We start from the raw sequence: 14,738 nt of genomic DNA on the forward strand, positions 1-14,738 counted from the left end.
ATCCAAAGAGGATTGTTTAGACACACGAGGACTGCTCCTCTCAGATGCCTCCGGCCCTGCCTCTGTCTCCAAAGAGGATTGTTTAGACACACAAGGACTGCTCCTCTCTGATTCCTCAGGCCCTGCCTCTGTCTCCAAAGAGGATTGTTTAGACACACGAGGACTGCTCCTCTCTGATTCCTCAGGCCCTGTCTCTGCCTCAAAAGAAGATTGTTTAGACACACAAGGACTGCTTCTCTCTGATGCTCCCGGCCCTGCCTCTGCCTCCAAAGAGGATTGTTTAGAGACACAAGGACTGCTTCTCGCGGATGCCTCTGGCTGTGCCTCTACATCCAAGGACGATTGTTTAGATACAAAAGGACTGCTTCTCTCTGTTCCCTCAGGCCCTGCCTCTTCCTCCAAAGAGGATTGTTTAGACACACAAGGACTGCTTCTCTCTGTTCCCTCAGGCCCTGCCTCTTCCTCCAAAGAGGATTGTTTAGACACACGAGGACTGCTCCTCTCAGATGCCTCTGGCCCTGCCTCTGCCTCCAAAGAGGATTGTTCAAACACACAAGGACTGCTTCTCTCTGATGCCTCTGGCTGTGCCTCTACATCCAAGGACGACTGTTTAGACACGCGTGGACTGCCCTTCTCTGGTCCCTGGGGGTCTGCCTCTACATCCAAGGATGATTGTTTAGGTACACAAGGACCGCTTCTCTCTGATGCCTCTGGCTGTGCCTCTTCATCCAAGGACGACTGTTTAGACACGCGAGGACTGCCCTTCTCTGGTCCCTGGGGGTCTGCCTCTACATCCAAGGATGATTGTTTGGACACATGAGGACTGCTCCTCTCAGATGCCTCCGATGGAGCACTGTCACATACATCAAAGGACAACTGGTCAGCACACTCTAACAACTTCGAACTGCGCTCTTCAAATCTTTCCTGAGGCGTGCTATCACTGAGTTTTTCTGGTTCTGTTCTATTTGGTTCTTTGTGTGGTGTGTCTATTACCTCCTGAGGTGATTCACCTTCCGCTGGTGGGTCAAACACCCTTGAGCTATTGTTTGTTTTGTGTGGTACTTTACCACCTACTTCCTCCAGAACTCCCTCATCCAGCGTTCGTGGCCCCCTTTCATATGATCTCTCCAGCATCTGCCCATCTGATTCTGAGTCCAGTGTCTCTGCGGGTGTGTCCACGCCAGAATCCTCTGGCTCACTGTCCTGGCCACATGCCAACACTGGTGGTTGATCAACAAGTTCCCCACCTCTTGCATCAGCTGGTGTGTTATCACTGGCTCCATCAAGCAATTCACCATTGGCAACAAAAGCCTCTTTGTCAACAAAACCATCACTCATCTCAGGTCGTACTGGATTTGAACTAGATTCCACTGATCCACTGTCAATAACTGATAAAGGCTTTTCCTTTGAATCTGGAGGTGTTTCATCTTGAACCTGAGTCTGAATACTAGATTCCAGCGGAGTTTCTCCAGCTGTTCCAATACTGAACCTTGGTGGTGTTTTCCCTGGTTTCTGAGAACTCGACTCTTCAACTGCTTTCAGTGGAGTTTGAGAACTTGCTTTTTGTAACGTCTCCACAGGCTTTTGAGACCCAGACTCTTCCGACCTTTCCATTGGTGCTTGAGAACTGATTTCAAATGGTTCTTCAGCTGGTGTTTGAGTGCAGGAATCCAGTGACCTTCTACCTGGTGTTTGAGAACTAGACCCCGTCAAAGTTATATCTGCTGTTTGAGAGCTTGATTCCACTGGAGTTTTGATTTGAGTTTGAGAGCTTGATTCCATTGGTCTTTCAATTGGAGTTTGAGAGCCGGAATCCATTGGAGTTCTAACAGGTGTTTGAGAGCCGAAATCCTTTGGTGTTTTAACTTGAGTTTGAGAGCTGGATTCCGTTGGAGTTATTTCAGGTGTTTGAGAACTGGATTCCATTATAGTTCTTACATCCGTTTGAGAGCTGGATTCCTTAGGTGTTCTAACTGGAGTTTGGGTTCCAGAATGCGAAGGTGTCTTTACTAGAGTTTGAGTAGTAGCCTCTGGTGGTTTTTCAACAGGTGACTGGACAGTACCCTTCAGTGGCTTGGAAGGTTCACCAAATATCAAGTTCTCATGTGTCCTATCAAAATGTTCTTGTGGTCTATTTGACGGGTCAAGCGGAAGAGTAGGTTCAGCCTTCAAGGGCTTTTTATTGAATTGATGTGGTGAATCTCCTGCTAGGCTTTCACAAAGTTCAGGTGGTTGTTCTGGACACTGGCCACTTTTCTGGTCCAGGGAAGCTTCCTCCAAGTCAGCCTGTACTCCAATGCTCGACACAGGATAATGGGAAGGCACGGCCTGAACACCTTCATCAACTACAGCTGTTCTTGCAACATCTGGTTTAGAGCCTCTATCCTGGGCTTTTAGTTTCCTCGGCTTCAACTTTGTTGGAGAGCTGCTGTCAGATTCGCCAGATATCCCATCTCTTGACATATAGTCACCATCTTCCTCAGGAATAGTACCCAACACACCTGGGAACAGCGGATCATGGACAGGAGTGCCACCATCTTTCAGAGGTACCCAAAATAACTTTTCAGGAGTAGTATCATCATCAATAACTGTGTTATTTGTTGTGTTGTCCGTGTTGTCAGTTAGGTCTCGGCCTGGTGAGAATGCAGCTTCATCTTCTGGCAATGGGTATGTCTGGAGAAATGGTTGTTTTGACTTTCCAGGCCCTAGAAGACCACGATGCAACCTCTTGGATGGAATTGTGTACATCTCCGTCGGAGATTGAAGTTTCGATGTATGATTGCTCCTGGTGCCATCATGTGACAGCTGTTCCCTGGCCCTTGTTGGCACGATGTTCCCTTCCTGAGCTGACGATTGTGGTGGCATTCGGCCTTTATTGGTTGATGAGTTTTGGTCATCCTTTCCTGGTGATCTCTGCTTATTCTTAGCATTTTTTGGTTGGTTATCGACCCCAGTAGTTCTCAATTCCTCCCTCTCGTTGACTGGCACCTGGGAGTTATCACTGAAGAACCTAGCAGCCTTCTTGACCCTACCACTATCATGGTTCAAAGCATCGGTCCTCCTCCGACCAGGTTCAATCAAAACGAACGCTGGCTTCCGGCCATTAACGTCCCTCCACTTCTCCCCAATCCTAACAGGTTCATTGGCAAATATGAACTCATCCGTTCTAGCATTTGACAGTCTCTGGGGTGGCTCTGAACTTCTTGCAATGACTTTTGCCTCTGTAGGCTTGACCTCCACGAATGCTGGTCTTCTTTGATCATTAGGCTCATTTTGCTTCTGCCTCTGAAGGGGCTCCACCTTGGCAGGCTCCTCTGACAAGTTCCTTCCACCTCCTTGGTCCTCCGCTTCGTGCTCTCTCAGAATCTCTGGACTTGTTTCAGGCTCAGCTTGCAAAGAGACTGTCTCGCTTGCTTTTAATATGCTCGTTTCCAATGGTGTCTTTTGTGTTTCTTTAGTCTTTAATGGAGGCTGGCCCTCTGATGGTTGACTTTGTTTTGGCACCTTTACTTGAGGATCAGGATTGTTATTTTGAGTTCCTTCAGGTAGTTTCAGTGTCTGTTCCAGTAATCCCGCATTTCTGACTGTCGGATTACTTGTGTTTGGAGGCCCCTTCCTCTGAGCATTTACTTCTTTTGTACCTGGCTTTTTCTGATGATCTCTCAGTCGATTGTCGCTCCTCTGAGGTTGATACCGGTCCGGTGACAGTCCAGAATTGTTCCTCTCTCCCCTTGCCCTATTCACTGATGATTCACTCTCTGTGGGAGACGTGCAGCGCTCCGAGTCCGTTGGTATCGGTGTTGATACTGCACTCCTCAACACGTCACTATCCCAGCCTGCTACCGATGGTGCCGGTGATTGGTAGATACTGACATGCTCTAGAGGCGATGTTGATCTGATCACGACGTGATATGCACTGTCATATCTGTCCCGCGCCATCAGTTACATCTTGGACAGGCGATCATCCTATGAGCCGGATGACCACAACGGCAATGATAAGATCTAGACCACGTGGGCAGATATTCAGATCAAACCAGAGCAGAGCATCTCTGGATTTGATCACAGGGTGATGATTCCTCTTAGAGATAATGATAAGACTTGCTGTTGGCTGTGATGAGCAGTGAATGACAGTCTCTAGCTTTCCTCTCACCAGCAGATGAAAGTTTTACCTTGGGGGAATTAGCACTGAATGCGTCTTTCAGATGTCATGCTCGTGCGGAGAAAGTCAGCCAACAACCTCTGACAGTTAAACACAGAGTACGAGCCACACTATTAGTAAGACCGGTTGACACAGAATCCTGACTTGACATCAACACCAGATTGCATTCACATTATTGAAGCCGTCCCTCCAGGACTGAATTGTCTTGATACACTTGAGGTAGATGGAGATGGATGTCCACACTTTGTGTCCACGCTCACGAGAATCAAACCTGTGTAATACGGATCTAGATTATCACCTATCCATATTCAATAACGTTGTTGATTCAAAACGGGTGGAATCTATAAACACAGCTCCACCATGCTACAGGCCTAGTCGAGTCCATGCATCACAGGCCTAGCTCTGCCATTAACATATGGATATGAGTCCATGCAAACCAGTCGATTTCCATGCACATATGGCGCTTGTGCCAATAAAATATTGGAAAATGGCCGATACGTATTACAACGGCCGCTCTATGACAACAGGTGGTCATGGACTTGGGTGTGATTCTTATGCAGTTTATATTCATCAGTATAATTCTCTAGACCGGTCAAGGCACTTCTAGAGCTGCTCCTTCACAAGCATCCAGGAGACCATGGCTGACAGGCAGCAGATGCTCAGATATCTCTAAAGATGAACATGTTATGTCATTTCATTATGGCTGCATATTTGATATTGACTTAGAGAACTAAGAAAATAATCGAGTGATTACTGATAGGAGCAGTGGGCGTATCCAGTGTCGCATGTCTTTATCACTTCGCCTGATATTGGAAGAAGGATATGGTGGGTGGTGGTGACAATCTGGCATTGCAGCTAGAGAACTCTCATATCTGGCACCCATGGTTGACAGAATCATGTGGCGTGTCACATTTGACCTGACTGTAGCTGTATTGTGGATGTGAGGGCATTAAAAAGGCCTGTAATGGCATGGCCAAGCCCTTCATTCAACCTCACAGCATGTGCTCCATTGACACAATGTTTATAAATGAATTGATCAATTGATTTATAATGACAGTAACAGCAGTGTTTGGAATAAATAAAGGCTTTGAATTAACTTATTATGATAATATCGGCATATTTTTAATAGAGTTGCTGTTTTCAACCTATGTGGAGTCAGTGGTAGAGTGGTTGGAGCTCCAGGCATTCATGTTGCAGAGCCTCAGGGTTGTAGGTTCAGTCATAAGAACCCCTAACGTGTCTCTCTGTCCAATAGAGCTAAAACTGCATGGTACCAAGGTGACAGCGTTTGAGAATACAAATGCTTGAGTCAGACCATAGAGCTAGGTATTTGTCTCATTACAACCTGCCAGTTCACGATGCTCTTCATTGCAGCCCAGCCAAACTTGTAAAGAAGGTGAAATGGGCAACCTAAGGCTGGACATCCATAGTGAACTTGTGGCCTCATGGTGTGGTATACTGGTAATGGCTTTTAACAACGCAATGGGCAGTATAATACGCAATGCCAGCCAGAGAGATGATAAGAGATGAATTCATTGATGCCCGAGAGAATGGGGAAGTACCAATGATAGAACAAGTCTGCCACTACTGGTTCCATGCCCTTACAAAACAACTTTGGGCATGAGACTAGCAACTTCACGCATAAAAACAAACCCTTGCTACAGAACGCTAACAACAAAACCTCAACAGTACTTTATGAGTGACAGTCAGTCACTCGTGGGAGGAACTGGAGAGGATTGTCAGAGACAGCAAATGGTGGAAGAGGGTTGTTGGCAGCCTATGCTTTCAGAGGTCAGAGGACCGAAGGGCTTAAGTCCGTCATTTTACAAGAGGAGGACAGAAAAACCAAAGTCCAGAGATGAAGGAAAGCACAAATGAAGAACCATCCACCTACCATGTCACTGTCCATGTTGAACATCAACTTCCTCAGAGGTCCACAACAACTTCCAGCAAGTTTATCTACCTTCCAATGTAATCAGAGTCTTTTTTCAGAATTGAGACTTTCAAATAGTTTAAATCTGATTGAACTGTCCTCATTTGCAGACCACACTGTAACCAACATGAATGGTCAATCAAAGTCAGTTAGAAGTTTGAAACTATCTGAGTCAAGATTGTCACCGATTGAATTCAGACAGGTGTGCCCTTAAATGCGGGCAGAACGCTCGTGACATATCGGCCACAGAATCCCTTCAAAATCATGGCGGAACAGATCAATAGGGACTGTTGTAGTGGTTAATATCCGCTTAAGGCCAAGCACCACACAGATGCTGCGGCAGGCATCATAACAGGCCGGTCGGAACCAAAATCAATAGGAACGGTTTGTACCACTGCACCTGCCTCAGTACAGGAGATAGGAACGGTTTGTACCACTGCACCTGCCTCAGTACAGGAGATAGGAACAGTTTGTACCACTGCACCTGCCTCAGTACAGGAGATAGGAACGGTTTGTACCACTGCACCTGCCTCAGTACAGGAGATAGGAACGGTTTGTACCACTGCACCTGCCTCAGTAGAGGAGAAGATGTAACCAGTAGAAGTCTTTGACAACCTCCACAGACTTTGGCAGAGACGTGCAAGTCAAATGCTTCTTATAGCCCTCTTCTTCTTTCGTGGATGTCTATTTCATATAGTCCTTATTTTCATGCCTCAAGAACCCCTTGCCATCATATCCGTAACTCTTATGGTTACCGCTAACGGGAATGATTATTTGGAATATCCATGGAAGGATCCCATCAGAACAGACATTGAAAGATGATAGTCTAAGTCAATATGTCAATTATCAACAACTAGAACACAACCACTTGTAGGAACAGTTTTTGAAATCCTTTCAAGATACATTTTCCATAATCATTCCTGAATTTGAATCCTTAGACAACCGACAGCATCCAAAGGCAATGATCAAATCAGCCACATGTGTTGACACAGACAATGCTTCTCTCGTTTGCAATGGTTTGTTCACTGTTGTGTGTTGACGGACAGTATCAGGAGTAGTGACCATTCAAAGTAGCGAGATCTTTTCACCAATAATTGGCTGAAAGCTGCAGAAGCAGGTGGGATTATTGATTTGGCACGGATCTGCATGGTCACGACGTAATTCCATGACCTAAGTCTAGTGGTAGGCCCTAGCCTACAGGACTACTAAATATGAGCTTATCTTTATAGCAATCTGAGTTAAACTACTCTATGAGTTGGAGCTGAAAGAAATGAGGGCAAAGCAGCTGTGAGAGGAGAGTATTGTGTTGGTGATGGAACTTATAGCACAACATAGACACACCACTCACAAGCATGGTACACATCTCATAGGTACATCAAGTGAAGGTTTCAATAAGCACCCACACAAACATACACCCATCTTGGCGTTATGCCTGTCATGTTTCGGAGGGCATTCCAGTGGTGCTTCAACAAATGTTCATTGCTAAACCTTTGGTTACCAGAGGCTCCCTGACCTCCAGTGATGTTCCTGTCTCAACCACTGGATGAGCTGCAACCAGTCACAGAACCAGCATTCGCAGTCTTAGATCAGCGGTAACCAACTGCTTTTCGTTGTTATCCCATGGAGTTCCACCAGCAGACCCTTGGTTTGTGATGAGGGACCCCACTTACACGTCTCAATGAGATATGTACATAACCAAACAATCAAATAAGGTACTGTGTGTGATGCTGATAGACCAGCGATGGCCATACAATTAGTAATATGCAACAGAATGATGCCACAGTACTGTAATATGCAACAGAATGATGCCACAGTACTGTAATATGCAACAGAATGATGCCACATTACTGTAATATGCAACAGAATGATGCCACAGTACTGTAATATGCAACAGAATGATGGCACATTACTGTAATATGCAACAGAATGATGCCACAGTACTGTAATATGCAACAGAATGATGCCACAGTACTGTAATATGCAACAGAATGATGCCACAGTACTGTAATATGCAACAGAATGATGCCACAGTACTGTAATATGCAACAGAATGATGGCACATTACTGTAATATGCAACAGAATGATGCCACAGTACTGTAATATGCAACAGAATGATGCCACAGTACTCTAGTAGAGATTCTTGTCTCTGCATAATACTAACTGTACGGGGGAGGTTCAAACTCAATAAGAAGACCACGTATTGCTGATTTAGCTCAAGGGAGTTACCTTTTCCATTTCAAGACAACACAAAAGCTCATATTCTCTCTCCTGTTAGTATAATGAGGAAAAACCACATCGTTAGCAATGAAGCAGAGGGTGACTAATATTACAAGAGTTAGTGTTGTTGATGATTACTGAATCAGGGGAAAACCCAGTGAACAAATTGATGATGGTGCCAGCGGTGGTTTTGATGTTTAATGTTTGTTTCACAGAGAAACTGCCATATCTTTGTGAGTTGACCTTCTACAGCCAGCATTTTAAATGACAACTCTGCTTGGCTGCTGCATCCTGGGTGATTCATCCACAACAACACACTGGGGCGTCATTCAATATCACTTCGACCTTTCTGTCACCCAATACGGACTCCACCCGATAGGGAGTCATATCAGAGATTATTGGAAATATATCAGAAAAAAGAACATAGGGCGTCGATGTGATTAAAATGACAGCTGTTGAATGCCTACTGATATAGGCCTAGGACAGGCCAGATCCATACATGTTGTCATGGTAACTCTTATCGAAGTAGAGTGACTCCACCTGATGTCTACGGCTAGAACTGATTTCCTCCCGCTTCTGTATAAGGCCATATGTTAGTAACACTAATTAAACGATAGACAGACCACTACATGATACAAAGTTGGACTTACCCTGAGTAAGTTTTGGTAGTGAGCAAGCTGTTTCCTCAGTTCTTCAATCTCCTGTTCATGACCGCAGGCATTCTGAAACATGATGGTAGTTCTCTTATAGAACTGACTTTCATTGATGAGGGCAAATCTGACCAACTCACTCAAACTAAGCATGCTGCAGTAAAAGAAGAGTCCCAAGTCCATGGAACCCTTTCCAGTTGAACTGAGCACTCTACTCTCTTTTCATGCACATTTCAACACACACCTTAAGTGATATAGAAATAGTTATAAAGAGACCAAGTGTCATCACTGGATATGAACTGAGGACATCACTTCCATGTCCCTCTACCTGAGCTTGTGGCAACATTCGTTAAAACTGTGACCTAAGTCTTGACGATCACGACCATAGAGGTGGATTCTTCTGCCAAGAGGGGATTTCATAATCGACAAGAAACTACAGTGATGTGTTATAACGTACCTTGCCTCTCCTGAGTTCAGCGATGGTTTCTTTGAGGTTCACTTCAGTCTTCTCCGCCTTCATCAAGCTCTTCTCTGTCTCCTCCAGAATGCCGATCTGGGCGCGCATTTCAGCCAGCTCCTGTCTTGTGATGACAGCCGTACCGCCACGCGAGCGCGTCAAATCAGCCTGTCGTTGTTTGTCTTCAAGCGTCTTGATGACCTTCTCCATCCGCTGGATCTTCCGGTTGCATTCATAGAGTTCATCTTGGAGTGAAGTGTTTTCTTTTTCAAGATCTTTGATTTTGGAGTTCTGGAAAGCAGGAGGAGTTCAAAATTACTCACAGATGTCAGTGCCAAGTGACAGTTACCTTTTCTTTAGTTAAAAATTTTCAAAGTCAAAAATCTTTGGGACTGATGATGTTTCTTAATTTTGAGCAGAAAAAAAACAAGTGAAAAACTTCGACTTACCCCTCTCTCAAGTGAGGCTGCATTGTTCTCCAGCTCCTGCAACTTAAACTTCAACTTCTTCTCACTGCGCTCGAGTGCCTGCACAAGATCCTTTTGCTTGAGCTCAGAGTGGCCCGCATCATCTGCCTTCCGCAGCAACTCGATCCGCTGAAGTTCTAACTCCTGGTTGCGCTTCTTAAATCGCTTCTCGTTTGTCTCCAAGTAGTCGATTTGTTGTTTCAAAGCAATTTCGCTATTTTCCAACAGAGCAGCTTGTTTTTTAGTGTCCTCGAAGACCACAGCTAAATCAGAGACCTCGTACTTCAAGTTGGCACGCTCCTCTTCCAACGCGTAGATACGCTCGGATAAACTGTCCGTCAGAGATTCTAAATCCCCACTTCGACGTGCAGCAACGTTCTCAGAACACTCAAACTTAGCCAAGTCACATTGCAGCGTCCGTTCCTTGTTTTCCAGATCCCTTATCCTCTGTTTGTGAGCAATCTCGGTACTCTGTAAATCATACAGTTGCTCTTGGACTGTTTCAACCTTGTCTTTCAAGGCCAGATTCTCCTGCTCCACAGTGTACAGTGTCTTTTTTAACTTGGTCTCAGATGACTGCAGCTCCTCCACGAGCACTTCCAAGTTGATGACTTTCTTGGCAGCTGATTCCTCGGTGAACTTTAGCTCCTTTGCCTGACCCTTCCAATTCTTCTCCGCACGTTTGACACGGCTGAGTTGATCTTCGAGGTCATCAAGTTCATCCTGGAAGGAAAGATTTTATGAATATTTACAAATAAGTGGACAGGTTGAAGCAAGTTTCCCTGACACTTCAGAACGATCTCTTCTTCACTTATGATCTTCTGGAGCTGATCAAGAAGGTTCAAGATAGGCCTGCGGGTATGCTGACCCAAAGCCTTAATTGTCACACTATTTCTCACCATTCGGTTTGGACCATCCCACTGGGCTTGCACAGACAGGGCACCAAACCTTACAAAAGACAAACACTCTTTTCCACTTACCTGCATTGCATCAATCTTGGCAAGGAGGTTGTTCTCCGTCACCTCAAACATGCTGACCTGCTCCTTCAGGTTCTTCTCAGCAAGTTGCAGTTCCCGTCGCTTTACATTCAACTCATGGATGCTGTTCTTATCCTTCCTGGCAATCTCGTGGAGCTCTTCACGATCATTCTCAAGGTCGGTGATCTGAACGTCAAAGTATCAAAAGTTACAGCATGTGATTATACTCAGAGCAAGTAATTAATGTGACGGAAAATGAAAGGACGATCACAGAGCACATGAACCACAAGTCAATTAGAACATTCTCCTGTTTCCCAACTGGTTGGTCTCCTCTACCAGAGAGTGTGATACAGAGTTCTGGACAGGTGGAACGAATTGAACAAAGCCAATCGAGGTGTGTGGCATGATGGTCAAGAGAGCAAGGTGTGCGGCATGATGGTCAAGAGAGCAAGGTGTGTGGCATGATGGTCAAGAGAGAAGTTGTGCCCTACTGACAATCAGTGGTACACGGCGAACACAATGACCACACAACCTACCTGACTCCTGAGATGTTTCTCCATCTTCTCCAGCTCGTGTATTCGCTGGCGGAGTAGATCCTCCGGTTTGTCCATCAGGCTGTCGGTCACATCATCAAGTTCGTGTTGCTCATACATCTCCAACTTGCGCTGGAGAGCACGTTCGGACCGCTCCAAGTGCTCGATGCGCTCAGCATAACCTGGGGAAGGCAAGACAATAGAGTGGTTTAACACTTATCTGTCTAGCAGGGAGCCAACATGACATTAACATTTCACATCAACCTGAACTTTGCACTAGCACTAGATTAACATTTATTGTTTGCCGAGGGTGAGCAGTCATTATCCTACTGGATCAAAGCAGAACTGAAATGAAGATGCTCAAACTGAACTTTATGCTGACCAACTGGAGGAAAGCTGGAGGCTGCAGGGCAAGGAATTGTATCTTGCAGCATGACGATGGATACCTGTGTTATCCTGACTGCGTAGCTTCAACACCTGATCCTGGAGGGCGGTTTCTGAGTTCTCCTGCTGGCGAATCTTGGCCTGGAGTTCATCAACTTCTTGTTGATGTTCGAGATCACGCAAACGATCAACGGGTCCATGTGTACTCGGCGAACGGGAACGATGCTCGGAGACGTTCTGACGGAGGTCATCTCGCTCTGTCTGGAGGTCGTGGACGGTGCGACGGAGTTGTTTTTCGCTCGCTTCAAGGTCAATGATGCGGTCTTTGAGGTCATGGATTTTGGAGACTGTTTCAGTGGTACGATCTTTGGAGCCAAGGTTGAGCTTGCTTTTAAGCCTGTAATGAAAGAACAAGACAGTGAATCCGTTCATAGGACTCCTGCTTCAAGTAGGTGATCCACACCACTAGCTGGCTCAGAGGCAAGTTCCTGCTTCAAGTAGGTGATCCACACCACTAGCTGGCTCAGAGGCAAGTTCCTGCTTCAAGTAGGTGATCCACACCACTAGCTGGCTCAGAGGCAAGTTCCTGCTTCAAGTAGGTGATCCACACCACTAGCTGGCTCAGAGGCAAGTTCCTGCTTCAAGTAGGTGATCCACACCACCAGCTGGCTCAGAGGCAAGTTCCTGCTTCAAGTAGGTGATCCACACCACTAGCTGGCTCAGAGGCAAGTTCCCAGACATGTTCTCCACTTCATGACTTGCCCTTGTACCAGGGGATGAGGAGGAGTTAAGGAAGGAACAGAGGCATTTACAGCCCGTCACCATTGGCTTTAGTCATGGTAGAGTCATACCTATTTCTGCTAACAATGCATTAGTTCAACATCTTCAAAAAAACAGTAAAGGTATTGTACATGAAACCATCAAAGTGACTTACTTGGCCTCATTCCTCTCCAAATCGCTGATGGTGTCCTCCAACTTCTGGATGTGATGGTTGTACTCCTTCCTGGCATCACGTTGCTCAGTCTGCACAGCGTGGAGATCCGCCTTATACAAGGCTTCCCTCCTCTCCATGTCCACCACTTGCTTCTTGTACGCAGACTCAGAGTTGATGAGCTCTTGGAGCTTACCCTCATAGCCGGTCTCCTGGAATGCAAAGTAGCAGTCTTAGTTTGCATGAACTGGTTGAGATGTCAACTCATTTGGTGAAAGTGGATTTGTTAGAAGAAAGTTGACCTGTGAGACTTCTATTATCCAATGCTGAATCAACATTTTTTCCCTTGGAATCCTTCTACATGAGTCCTGAAATGAACAGGAACCTGACTGGTTCACTCCCAGCATGATCTGACACTAAATGATTGCACCTACTCTGATATCGTCCCCTTCAAGCCAGCCATGTGTCCATCCCTCCACCCACCAGGCGTACCACAGCCCTAAACTCTTGAAATGCATTCCGTTCTCTTGGCTATCTCAACTTTGAGAGAGAAGGCACACAGAAGTCATCATACTCAGCTGGACCTTGCATTGATTTGACAGAACAGTTGTTGTCATTTTGTTGTCATTTATTGAAGTGTGATCAACCCAAGTATTGCCTATTCCCAACTCAACTCATTTCAAATGATGTTGTTCACACCAATCTCATGAAGTATGACCATCAAATGCCACTATAATGTCATTACACATATTGCAAGACTTCTGACTGTCAACCACAAAACAAATTGAGAGGAGAATGCCAATTCGGCTCATATTACTTTAGCAGTCAATTGTCAAAAGCCCTATTCTGAATTTGATAGTATCTGTTTGCGACGTTGAGCCAGACACCTACCATCACAGCAATGATTGGCCCATCATACTGACGGGTGTAGTCCTGATTGAGGTGACCTGGCAATGTGCCCTCCTTTTTGGTGCCGAAGAACATGATCTCCGCTGGGACAAGCAACCTTGATGCAATTAGTAAATCAACAGCACAAAATCCCACAAGAAGCCGAAAAATTGTACTCCATATCGTCACACACTAGACAGGAAGGCACATTGTAAGAAAGTCAACTACCCCTTGCCACCACATCTCTCTAGTATTCAATGCTAACTGGACAAGCTACAGAATCTCCCTAAGCCAGATATCGCATGACTGCTGAGGACAAATCATAGAACAATTCTCCGGCTAATTGGATTTGTGTGTCTCGCAGGACAGTGATTGTGATAAATTTGGAACTTGATCGATGTGGCATTTGCATGAGTCAGCATGTTGGATTGAATACTCTCGGTACAGGTGGTTGAGAGGTAGGGAGGTGATGGCATCCCAGCCTCACTGATTGAATACTCTTGGTACAGGTGGTTGAGAGGTAGGGAGGTGATGGCATCCCAGCCTCAACAACACACATTGGCTGCCTTTCTCCATCGAGATATTGCGTCCGTTAGACATATAAAACATGATCAAAAGTTGGCTAGCCTCAACACTGAAGTCCAATGAGATAAGTGAGCTCTGGCCAAAATAAGATATGTATGCTCTGGTCATTGCACAGAAGAGGCCAATCCAGTCAACCTAGTGACATCGAGACTTTGGGGAAGAGAATGCACCAACAGCACTGAACACAAGAACATCAACATCACTTAATACAACCTCAGAGGACTCACACAACACGTTAATTGATACAACAAATACTGCATGACTTTGCCCACTTTATCCAATTCCAACTCTCAAGCTCTACCCCAACAAAGAACACCTGCTTCATCCCTTAGCTACCAGTAAACAGTTCCATAGCAACCACTGCATGCTGCTCCATCAATGGCTGCCATAAATCACTCTTCAGTTGCCCCCCTGGGAAATCACACACATAATCATTGACCATCCACACATACAGTTATACAACTAATCTTGACTCTGTGAAATTACGATACTAAAGCAGTCAGTGGTGCATTAATACTGACACAGTTAAAGTGGCCAGGGTGGGTTTTGCATACAA

At 45.5% G+C, this 14,738-nt stretch overlaps 1 protein-coding gene across 10 annotated transcripts in view; it reads right to left on the reverse strand.

Annotated features, from left to right (window-relative positions):
• LOC135488931 (golgin subfamily A member 4-like) overlaps positions 1-14,738 on the reverse strand; it is a 79,035-nt gene that overhangs the window by 23,007 nt on the left and 41,290 nt on the right. For all 10 annotated transcript variants that reach the window (XM_064773901.1, XM_064773894.1, XM_064773900.1 and 7 more), the window contains 7 exons: positions 12,713-12,921; positions 11,841-12,175; positions 11,398-11,576; positions 10,865-11,047; positions 9,867-10,607; positions 9,418-9,708; positions 8,961-9,032 (listed from right to left, as the gene is read on the reverse strand). In XM_064773901.1, coding sequence (XP_064629971.1) covers positions 8,961-9,032; positions 9,418-9,708; positions 9,867-10,607; positions 10,865-11,047; positions 11,398-11,576; positions 11,841-12,175; positions 12,713-12,921 — 2,010 coding nt within the window. The remainder of the gene's footprint in view (positions 1-8,960; positions 9,033-9,417; positions 9,709-9,866; positions 10,608-10,864; positions 11,048-11,397; positions 11,577-11,840; positions 12,176-12,712; positions 12,922-14,738) is intronic.

The sequence above is a fragment of the Lineus longissimus genome, chromosome 6 (genome assembly GCF_910592395.1).
Source record: "Lineus longissimus chromosome 6, tnLinLong1.2, whole genome shotgun sequence".
Classification (NCBI taxonomy): domain Eukaryota; kingdom Metazoa; phylum Nemertea; class Pilidiophora; order Heteronemertea; family Lineidae; genus Lineus; species Lineus longissimus.